This window comes from Mandrillus leucophaeus, unplaced genomic scaffold (assembly GCF_000951045.1).
Source record: "Mandrillus leucophaeus isolate KB7577 unplaced genomic scaffold, Mleu.le_1.0 Scaffold79, whole genome shotgun sequence".
Taxonomy (NCBI): Eukaryota; Metazoa; Chordata; class Mammalia; order Primates; family Cercopithecidae; genus Mandrillus; species Mandrillus leucophaeus.
In genome coordinates, this window is record NW_012108585.1 from 2,067,102 (window position 1) to 2,079,158 (window position 12,057).

At 40.5% G+C, this 12,057-nt stretch overlaps 1 protein-coding gene across 2 annotated transcripts in view; it reads left to right on the plus strand.

Annotated features, from left to right (window-relative positions):
* ADIPOR2 (adiponectin receptor 2) overlaps positions 1–11,347 on the plus strand; it is a 110,593-nt gene extending 99,246 nt beyond the window's left edge. For both annotated transcript variants that reach the window (XM_011967148.1, XM_011967149.1), the window contains 5 exons: positions 503–674; positions 3,098–3,284; positions 3,546–3,733; positions 6,578–6,771; positions 8,617–11,347. In XM_011967148.1, coding sequence (XP_011822538.1) covers positions 503–674; positions 3,098–3,284; positions 3,546–3,733; positions 6,578–6,771; positions 8,617–8,745 — 870 coding nt within the window. In that variant the 3' untranslated portion in view covers positions 8,746–11,347. The remainder of the gene's footprint in view (positions 1–502; positions 675–3,097; positions 3,285–3,545; positions 3,734–6,577; positions 6,772–8,616) is intronic.
* The last annotated feature ends 710 nt before the right edge of the window (positions 11,348–12,057 follow it).

The window sequence follows — 12,057 nt, forward strand, 5'->3', positions numbered from 1 at the left end:
TTTCTTTCTTTTCTTTCTCTCTTTCTTTCTTGGCAGAGTTTTGCTCTTGTTGCCCAAGCTGGAGTGCAGTGGTGTCATCTCAGCTCACCACAACCTCCACCTCCTGGGTTCAAGCAATTCTCCTGCCTCAACCTCCCGAACAGGTGGGATTACAGGCATGTGCCACCACGTCCGGCTAATTTTTTGTATTTTTAGTAGAGATGGGGCTTCTCCATGTTGGTCAGGCTGGTCTCGAACTCCTGACCTCAGGTGATCCGCCCACTTAGGCCTCCCAAAGTGCTGGGATTAAAGGCTTGAGCCACCATTCCCGGCAAAAATATCTTTTTCATCAGTCTTTTTAAGGAACTCAGAATATAAGACATTATACATTTTGAGATGTTTGCCTTTTAAAAAATAAATTATTTTTCCCATTATAAAACAGTGTGGTAAGATATAGTTGTTAGGGATCAGTGTTGCTAAATTGACAAAATCACAAAGATGTTTGATAATACCCCTCTGCCAGGTATGGGAAGGTCGGTGGCGAGTGATCCCTCATGATGTACTACCAGACTGGCTCAAGGATAATGACTTCCTCTTGCATGGACACCGGCCTCCTATGCCTTCTTTCCGGGCCTGTTTTAAGAGCATTTTCAGAATACACACAGAAACAGGCAACATTTGGACACATCTCTTAGGTATGTAATGTCAGTGATGTGATGAGCTGGCGATTCACTTTCTTTCTTTTTAATTTCATGTATTTGATGGTAAGGACAGAATTTCAGACATGTATTTGGATTTGCCATTTTGTTCTCTCAATTTCTAATGATGAATTTTCTCACTGGTTTACTCCTAGGTTATCCTGGTTTGCACTATGATTTTGTTATAACTGAAGTCGTATTTCTCTGTACTAGATTTTCAGATATTGTCCTTAAACCAGGCCAAGTAAAAGTAGTTGCTATACAAAATGTGGTTTCATATTGTAGTGACCACTGAGAAGAAGGTATTATTTAATAGAAGTAATCTGATCTTTTAAAATTCATTACTTATATGCACTGCTAATTTTCAGTTTGGCCTGAAGTAGAATATGGACTGTAATTTTTTCTCCATAATGATTGTATATTAAAGAAAGAATACTATAGAGGAAAGAATAGTCTTTCCAACATATGGTGCTGGGATAGCTGAGCCATATGTAAAAGAATGATCCCAAACTCGCATATACAAAAGTGAACCCCAAATGGATCAAAGACCCAAACATAAGAGCAAAAACTATAAAATCCTTAGGAGAAAACATAGATATAAATCCTTGTGACTTTGGATTAGGTGACTGTTTCTTAGAATTGCCACCAAAGAAAAAATAAATTGGACTTCATCAAAAGTAAAAACATTGGTATATCAAAGTGCATTATCAAGAAAGTGAAAAGACAACCCATAGAGAAGAGAATATTTACAAATCAGCTGGTTGGTAAGGATCTAATAAATAACTCCTACAACTCAACAATAAAGACAACGGATTTTAAAAATGGGTAAAACATCTGAATAGATGTTCTTCCAGTGAAGATCTAAAATGGCCAATAAGCACATGGAAAGATGTTTATCATCATTAGGCATTTAGGAAAGTGCAAATCAAATGCTTTGAGAAATGCAGTGAGAAATTTCACCTCTTCACACCCACTAGGATGGCTATAATCAAGAAAATGAAAAATAACAAGTCTTGGCAAGGATGTGGGAAAATTGGAACTTTCATACTTTGCCAGTAGGAATGTGAAATGGGGCAGTCCCCATGGAAAAGTCTGGCAGTTCCTCAAAAAGTTAAACAGAGTTACCAGAAATCCACTCCTAGTATATTACCCAAGATGACTGAAAACATGTTCACATAAAAACACGAACACAGAAGTTTATAGCAACATTATTCATAATAGCTAAAAAGTAGAAGCAACCCAGATGGGTATCGACTGGTAATGGATAAACAAAATATGGTATATTCATACACCGGAGTATTATTTAGCTGCAAAAAGGGATGAAGCACTGATACACGCCACAGCATGGGTGAGGCTTGAAAACATTTGCTAACAAGCCAGACACAAAAGGTCACATGTTGTTTGATTCTACATGCATGAAATGTCCAGGACAGGAAAATCCATAAAGACAGATTACTGGTTGTTTAGGGCTGTGAGGAGTGGGGAATGGGGGATGACAGCAGATATAGAACTTCTGTTTGGGGTGATGAAAATATTTTGGAATTCGTTAGTGGTGACGGTTGTACAGCCTTGTGAATATACTAGTTTCTGGCCTTACTACATTTGATTTGCATTTCTTATCACACATTTGATTGCCATAGTGCCTCTAAGTTCCTGCCTGCTAGTATAGTGAGAGGAGAATAGAGAGTCAAATCAAGTTTGTTGCTGACTTCTAATTCAAGGATAATTTTTAATTAAAATGATAAAACAATTACTTAACAAATGTTGAACTTGAAATTTCTGTGTCTGCCTTGTGTTAGGTGGCCCTTCCCTAAACAATAGGTACATGGCATCTTTCTGTGTAGAACAGTTTAGGAATTGGTTAGGAAATGGCCTGAGTAGGCATTTTACTGTCCTTAACTCTTGAATCTCCTGAACCAGCTGATGAGGACCAGAGAAGCAGCATGATGCTCCCTGACAGCTATTGGTAGAGGAAAGCTGAATTTCTTGGCAGGGTTTAGGGGTATTGGGATTCATTGTAAAAACAAAAGCAAAAGCACAATGGACCATTGAAAGCTGGACTATGATGTATGTGCCAAAAACTGTATAAATGAAACTATTCTACATCTAGAGGTAGAAGTGGCTTCTTATTATGTCTTCTAAGAAGTAGCCACACTGTCTGATTTCTTTTTAGATTATGCCCTTAGATAAGTTTTTATATTCTGTATATTAAGTTTATGAAGCTGAAGTATTTCTGATACCAGCAGTGTTGGAAGTAAACCACGATTTTGGATAGGCTTCAGTTACTTGGAAAATTTTTCTCATTGAACTTTTGATTCAGATATTGTTGTGATGCTGAAGGATTGAAAACAGAATCAGTATATAATATTGTCTCTTTTAAAGGGTGATATTTTATCTATTTTGTGTGCTCTTTTTCCTAGGTTGTGTATTCTTCCTGTGCCTGGGGATCTTTTATATGTTTCGCCCAAATATCTCCTTTGTGGCCCCTCTGCAAGAGAAGGTGGTCTTTGGATTATTTTTCTTAGGAGCCATCCTCTGCCTTTCTTTCTCATGGCTCTTCCACACAGTCTACTGCCACTCAGAGGGGGTCTCCCGCCTCTTCTCTAAGTAAGTATCTGTAAAGTCCGTATTTTGGCCAATGATTTAGAGGTAGTGCGTTAGGGAAAAACATTCAGCAGAGTTGGCAGAATTCTTAATATCATCTCATGGAAACTTTTTTTTTTTTTTTTTTTTAAATTAAAGAGCAACCCAGTTTGGCTCTTAGCTGTTGTTGATGGCTTATGTCATGAGGGATTAATTGGAACCTGTAGTGGCCAGTAATTTTTAAATTACTGCATTAAATGAAATTTTTTTTTTTTTCTATCATAGACTGGATTACTCTGGTATTGCTCTTCTGATTATGGGAAGTTTTGTTCCTTGGCTTTATTATTCTTTCTACTGTAATCCACAACCTTGCTTCATCTACTTGATTGTCATCTGTGTGCTGGGCATTGCAGCCATTATAGTCTCCCAGTGGGACATGTTTGCCACCCCTCAGTATCGGGGAGTAAGAGCAGGTAAGAACACTGGAGGTTCTACATTCGACATTCATTTATTCACTAGTTAAATTCACTATTTATTAAAGTTGAACCATTTGCCAAACATTATGCTGTGTATTTGTGATGCCAAGATGAAGAAATCATAGTCCTCTTGTTGAGGGTTTTTTTATGTAGTAGTAGTAGTAGTAGTTGTCAGTAGTGTTTATTAATTGTCTTAAAACATTAGGGTTGAGGGGTCGTGGTGAGTATGAGGTGATATAATTTGGGACTGTTACTTACTTGAGTTTATGGCTAACCACCATCCAGAAAGCGGTAGTCTGTAACTTTTGTAAACAATGATTTCTCTTACTCAGTGTGGAGTGTACTTTTTGTAGTGATTCTTTTTTTGTTGTCATTTTCTGTTTTGTTTTATATTTTTATTTTATAATGTATAATCTGCTTAAGGCTTCAGCCCTGTACTGATTGTGTTTTGTTAAAGTGGGCAGCATATCTCCCTTCTGATGTAGGGTAAAGGGACTTTTTATATTTAGGATAATGCCTGTTTAGCTGGAGATCATAGAGAAAGCCACAAGGCCCTCAGTGCCTTGGCTGAGTCTTCTTGTAGGGTATGGAGTTAGCAGAGATGTTTTTGTCTCCCACTCAGTGTCAAACTCCGTGCCCACTGAGAATGAACAAGGAGTGTTTTTCCTTTCATCCTTAAACCCCCAAAACCATTTAGTATTAAAATCTAAGCCTTGGATCATCTGCAGGTACCTGGAAGGTTAGACACAGAAGTAACTTCATGTCAGTGGCCACTGTTACAACATTCTGCTCTCTTCCTTTTTGTGTTCGTGTGAGCAAATGAGCACTGGTCAGGGTCGGCTTTCAGCCGTACTTGAGTAGTACAGTGGTGTTAAGCCTGTTTGAGCACATGAGATAAGAATGTCTTTGCTGAGTAGAGCTGAGCATTTTGCTATTTATATACATGAGAAGAACCAAGTTCCTGAGCCTTTGACTTAGAGAATGATAGGCAGAAACCATTAGCAGCCTTTGCTTAGCATGTAGAGGAAAAGAACAAGTGAAGAAATATGATAATAATTCCTTAGAGGAGCAGAGGTAGGAAATAGTTTTTCTTCAGGCCTGCTTGGTTCTTATCTTTTGTGAGAGCAGCATTGCCATTTTCCTCTTCTCTTTTAGATGCCCATTTTATTTGTGAGTATGCATCCTGTATCTGTGCTTACATATATTGCTGTATACCAGCAGTTTATTTGGTAATGTCCAAAGCAAGTCATAGGCTCTTTATCTGTTGAGAAAGCTTACCAAATGACAGCTTGTTTTGCAAGGGTCATTGTTAACTCTGTGTCAAAATGTAGGAACAGTTAGTTACTGGCTGAGGCAAGGAGTTCCTATGTTGCTTTGGCTAATACACAGGTTTCAAAGTGGATTTAGACCAGTGGACTTCAAATTTTTTTTTCTTCATGATATTTTCTATTAGAGTCCTGAACATGTGTATCTATACATAAGTTCATGTATATATAAATTACAAAACTTTAACAAAATAGTATTTAATCCTCCACTTATATTACAGTCTGATATTTTAATTTTATTCTAGTTCATTTTAAAAAATACTGGTTGAGACTCATTTAATTCATCTTAGAACTTAGGTCATATGTAGAAGTTTAAAACAACATTACTTTAGATGCTTCTGGAGGCAGTAAGGCAGTAGGGCTGTGGCTGAGTGATTTGCCAGACTTTTTGTACCTGATTGTTATTTAGAGGCCTGGGAGCTTTCAGAAATCTCTCTCTCTCTCTCTCATATCTTAGTATAGTATTCTCTCCCATCCCCCACCCCCATTAGGTCATTTGTTAAAGGCATTTAACAATTTTTAAGTGCCCAGTTACAGGTCACAGATTTAGATTAAAAATTTTTTTTTCTTTTTTCTTTTCTTTTCTTTTTTTTTTTGAGATGAAGTTTTGCTTTGTAGTCCAGGCTGGAGTGCAGGGGTGCCATCTTGGCTCTTGACCTCAAGTGATCCACCTGCCTTGGCCTCCCAAAGTGCCAGGATGACAGGTGTGAGCCACTGGCCCGGCCCTTAAAAATAGGTGATGCCAGGTGATATGATCATTCATTGCCTCTCCACCCCAGGAACATCTGTCGCTTCAAAGAGAAGATGAGATACATAAAATAGCTTGTATTGTAACCTGTGTCTGTAAAAGGACAGGCTAGGACAGTTTAAATAAACTCCTGGAGCTGTCCTTTCTGAAAACATGTAGCAACATTAATTCAAAACCCTTGAAGACTGCTGACTTACTAAGCTGGACCTCTCTTAGCGAGGCTCCTTGCTTTTTTTTTTTTTTTTTTTTTTTTTTTTTTGAGACAGAATTTCACTCTTGTTGCCCAAGCTGGAGTGCAGTGGTGTGATCTCGGCTCACTGCAGCCTCTGCCTCTCGGGTTCAGGCTCAGGCGATTCTCCTGCCTCAGCCTCCTGAGTAGCTGGGATTACAGGTGTGCGCTACCATGCCTGGCTACTTTTTGGATGTTTAGTAGAAATGGGGTTTCACCCTGTTAGCCAGGCTGGTCTTGAACTCCTGACCTCAGACGATCTGCCTGCTTTGGCCTCCCAAAGTGCTGGGATGACAGGTGTGAGCCACTGCACCCAGCTGGCTCCTTGCATTTGTAAATCTTTAGAATATAGCTGTGTTGTCTTGTGTGACAGTGTCCCAGAGTTGGAAGAACTTCTTTTTCCTTTAAAACTGGAAGCTAATTTTGTATGCTGCTTTGAAATACTCAGTTTACAGAGTTAATGGAACTGTGCTGTAATACTGACTTCTGGCTCTTTGTTTCTTTTCTGCGTTACTTTACTCTCTTCTTGTGACTGCTAGGAGTGTTTCTGGGCCTGGGCCTGAGTGGAATCATTCCGACCTTGCACTATGTCATCTCGGAGGGGTTCCTCAAGGCTGCCACCATAGGGCAGATAGGCTGGTTGATGCTGATGGCCAGCCTCTACATCACAGGAGCTGCCCTGTATGCTGCCCGGATCCCCGAACGCTTTTTTCCTGGCAAATGTGACATCTGGGTAAGTATGTCAGGGGTGATTGAGTTTGTGTAGGTATCTGCTCGTGGGTTATTGGCATACTGCAGAGTGATGCAATAGAAGAAGTTTTAGACACAAAGTTAGGACAGTTGTATTCTGGTTCTTATTCCTTGTTTAGCTGTCTTTCTATGGACAATCAGTACAGTAGTAACTAACATTTAGTGAGCACTTCCTTGGTGCTCAGCATAGTACAGAGTGCTTTGCATGGATTACCTCCTTTAATACATTAGCCCTATGTGGTATGATAACTCCTGTTCATGTCTTCATTTTACACATCAGGAGACTAAGGCTTAGGGAGGTGAGGCCACTTGTCCAAGCCATGTGGCTATTAAGTGGTAGAACTGGAATTTGAATTAGGCTAATTTTAATATCAGAATCTGTGCTCCTTTTGACAATGGAAAGTCATTTTGCCATTCTTTGTCTCAGTTTCCTTGTTTATGAAATGAGGATGATAGACCAGATTTTTACCAGAGTCCTTTTTAGGACCAGATTTCTACCAGGGTCTTTTTTTATACCAAAATTTAGTGATTTGTAATGAGAGACTGAGTATATGTATGTCTGGTGGAAGAAGAGGGATTGTGAAGAAGAGGGAACTGGATTGAACTAGATTGTGGTCATTGGTAAGAGACGAGGAAAGAGAGGAGGGAAAAGAAAATATATGGACTGATATAGATAGAAAAACTTATAACCAAAGAGGGCCTGAAATATTTTCAACAAGACAAAATTGGAAATATGCTTAATGTGAAATCTGACCTTTGGAATTCTGTTCCTCAGCCTATTGCTGATTATTATAGACTAAGCTGATCATCTCATCTCTTTAAAGTTTAGTTTAGCTATCTGTAAAATGCAGATGATCTTGAACTTAAGCAGTTTTTTTAGCTTCAGATTAGCGCCTTCATCTTTCTGATTGCATCATCATCATTTTGACATTTACCAGGAGGGGTTTTTGCCCTTTATCCTCTTTCTTTGGGGAAATTAATCCCCTTTGGTTTCCTGGGAAACATCTCTTGGGATGTGACTTAATTTCTTCTAGTTTTTGCTTCCAAAATCAGTGTTTTTCTCTTGATAAATCCTGCTTAGCCACTGTACTTTTTCATTTTGAGATTATAATGACAGAATAGTGTAATTTTTGAAGTGCAGGCAGCTATTGATTACCCTTCTTGAGATGTGGAATAGCATTCAACAGAACAGGTAAAATCAGAAATAATGTCACTTGCTTGTAGACCAGCTTCTGACTTGAGAAGTAAAAGGGCCTGTTTGCTTAGTTTTTGACACATTATGTAGTTCATGAAATTTCAGAATCATAGCACTGAAGGAAACTCTGGGGACCATATGTTGTGACATTCCACGCACAATCCTGGAATCCTCTTTAGTTTTTCTAACAAGAGAGCAACATTTAAATGACCATAGCTCTAGTCCTCTTGTCCATGACAAAATGTCCATCAGCAGTGAGTAGGAAAAGGACTGTATGTGTGATCATAGTCCATGGCTAGGTGTCAAGGGATCCTTGGGACCTTTGTGGCCTGTTAGCAAGAGAGTCTGTATGTCATTTGCCACTGGTTTCAGTGTTAAGTGTATAGATGTTTATGTGTAGAGCTGAGTGGCAGCACCTTGATTTCTTTGGGAACAGCTGACTTTCAGCTCAGCAGAATGTGATACACCTAATGGATGTTCCAGGATCTGTGGACACCTTGAATTTGAGCTCTGCCACATCCATTCCCTGCCTTCTGCTCAGCATAAACCAGGATTAAACATTCTAAGAATCTTTAGCAGTCTTAACAATGTATGGGTTTCTCTATCCCCTTCTCTTTTTTTTTCCCTCTCCAGTTTCACTCTCATCAGCTGTTTCATATCTTTGTGGTTGCGGGAGCTTTTGTTCACTTCCATGGTGTCTCAAACCTCCAGGAGTTTCGTTTCATGATCGGCGGGGGCTGCAGTGAAGAGGATGCACTGTGATACCTACCAGTAGCCAGGGACTATGACCCTAAACCAGGGCCTGCAGCACTTGCGGGCCTCCCTGCCGGCTACTGATGCCAGTACCAGAGGAGCCCCAAAACTTTGACAGCCTCGTGGGCTTTGTGACGGCCCGGGGGCTCTGCGTGGTACATGACTGAGAAGAGAAAAACAAAAATAAATCATACCTCAAAGGATGGAGTGCATCAATTGGGAGAAAAGGAGACATAGCCCAAACCCTGGCTTATTCTTGGGATCTACTGATTGCGGGCTCTGCAAGACCCTTGGCAAACTGGCTTCTGATCCATATCATATTTATTTGTAGAAGATGGCGAAACAGTTTAACTGGTGGTTCGTTCTTCTCCCTTTCTCTCTCTGTATAACAATAATACAAACCGATTTAGGTGAACATTTATATCCAATAAGGGGTGGGAGTGTGATTTTAAATGCTCTTTTGGGAGAACAAAGAAATTAATGTAAATAAGATTTCTAACTGTTTAAATAAGACTTTATATAAATGTTTAAAACATAGGGGTAAGGGAGGGAGGGAGAATTTTTGTATAGAATGAAACATGCAAGTACCACACACTGTTTGAATTTTGCACAAAAAGTGACTGTAGGAGGATCAGGTGATAGCCCCAGAATGTACAGTGTCTTGGTGCACCAAGGTGCCTTCTAAAGGCTGACATACCTTGGACCCTAATGGGGCAGAGAGTATAGCCCCAGCCCAGTGGTCACATGACCACGGTCAAGCCTGCGAGCCTTTGGGAGATCTGAAGTAGAGGGGAGTGGTATGTGTTTTCTCAGTGGAAGCAGCACACGAATGGCTGACAGGATGTGTTAAAGGCTCTAGTTAGGGTGTCATTGTCATTTGAGAGACTGATGCACTCCTACCAGCTGGTAAAGGGGTGCTGGAGACCACGGAGGAAACATTAGCATGGGCTGATCCGGTTACTTCCTGGCATCCCGCTCACTTTTATGGTAAGTCTTCTTAGAGGGATGTGACAGTTTTCCATATCCTTGCTGTGGAGCTCTGGAACACTCTCTAAATTTCGCTCTATTAAAAATCACTGCCCTAACTATCCTTCCTTCTTGAGGGGATAGAAATGGACCTTTCTCTGACATATTTCTTGGCATGGAGCCAGCCACAAATGAGATTCTGACCTGTCCAGGTTTCTCCTGAGCTCGTCTACATAGATTGGGAGACCCTTCCTTTGGATTAGGAAAGATGAGTTTTACCTCTGGTACACGGTCGTGATAAGCCTGGATGTGACAGACACCTCGGCTCTCCTTGAACAAGAAAGCCAGCAGAGCTCTTAAAGCCAATTGTAGTACCAAGTTGTCAGCACTCACTGAACCCCACTTTACAGGGATAGAGTGGCATGGCATTGGTAGACAATGGTATGTTATTGCCAGGGAGTGAGGTACAAGACAGTGGCTCGTGTCCCAGGCCTAACCTGATACGCTGTCAGAGAAAGTGGTGGGGAAAGGATCTGGTTCATAGAATTCTGATCTTGGCCCATAGGTGAACCACCAAAATAGCGCTTGAGTCTTAGGTTACTGTCATCAAAGACTTGGGATGACTCCATTATATCCTGGGATTGTGGGTATTAGAACTAAACATGGAGGTCCTGAACATGGGGACTGGCATCCTCAGTAGGTGTCTGGGAATATAGGAAGGGTCTCCTATTCAATAGAGTTTTCTCAGTTATTTTCCTCCCTTGCCCTTCCAATCTCCAGCAAAAGCTGGGATCCAGGAAGAAAGAATCCAGTGTAGAAGTTGAGAAGAACTTGAGCGTTTTGGTTCTTGATAAGGTCACTGCCCTAGGTGCTAGGTGGACCGAGCAAAAGACTCAGTGGATGAACTGATGCAGTGCCTGACAGAATAAAGAACAGTATTAATCCCTTTGAGAAAGCATAGTCCAGCAGGACAGTGGCCATTTGGACAGAAGTCCACTTAGTTTCTTGGGAGCAACAGCACAGATCAGAAGCCAGACTTGCTCTTTGGTCATGCCCTTTGGGATACAGGGTACAGGTGCAGCCCTGTCACAACACCAACAGAAGTAGCAGCCTCTGGGTGCAGTCACCCACACCCCAAAGCTGGAAGGATCTGGTTCAACATAGCACAAACCCTTAGGAAAAATGAAATTAACATCACTGATGTGTAATCCAGTAAAATCTCCCTCTTTTGGGTGTGTATGTGGGCATGTGTGCCCATTTCTATGTGTGTCTACGTGCAACTCACTACCAACAGCCTCATGTGCACTTGACCTGACAGTGCTCGCTGAGAACTCTCACCAGGTTGGCGCCTGAATGCCTTACTCTCAGCAGTCAGAGGCTTGCTTGCTCTGTGCAGATTTTTAATTTTCTTTTTTGGCCCTAGGCTGGTTGGGACCTCTACAGCTTCATTCTTTCACCATTAAATAGTGGCCTTTTTCAGTATTTTCCCTCTTCCCCTTTATAAATTGCTAAAGCCACAAAGCACATTTTTGGGGATCATAGGTGGTTGGGGTTCCAGAAGGGCATCTGTGTGATGGTTCCATTGATGTGGGATTTCCCTACTTGCTGTATTCTCAGTTTCTAATAAAAAGAACCAAATGAAATACTACCTTCTGTTGTGTGTTTTTTATTGCCGTTCACCTTACCTCCCCTTAGCTTTTGGCACTTTTCTGAAGCTCTAATTTAGACACTGAGATTTAAGAAATTTTTGGAAACTTGCCATTCGGGATGCACAAATCAAAGTGCTTATGCCCAACTCCTGTTTCCTAACTCAAGCTTTCATTGTAACTTGGACCAGGTTTAGAATGGAGGAGAGAGCAGCCCTAAGAGGCAGTTCGTTCTTATTGTTGAAGTTTATAAAAATAGTCTCTAATGTAACACTTGATGTCAAGGGATGTGTTAGAGAACTGTCAGTGTCACATGATCATAATCACAACCCTCTGAGCCGGTCAGGAGTGTGTTCACTCTCATTTTATACAGGGGAAAACTGAAGCTTAGGAAGTTTAAGAATGACTCTAGTGCCAGCACTGTATTGGAGAAAAGAGTGAAGAGAAAATTTAAGAAAACCTTTCTGTATTTATTGTTCTGATTAAACAGTCTCATGTACACTGACTTAAAGGTTTTGGGGTTCATTAACCTAGTCCCTTCTATATAAGAAGAGGATCTGGTTCGAGTTGGTGTTTGAAATAAAAAGGAATTCCAACCCATTTGCCTTAGGTTAATTTAGTTTTTGGAAGGGCATTTCCAGTATTGGGATAAAATGTTCATTCTGAATTCTCATTTTTAAGTATAGATTTTAGAGTGTCCCATACCTTA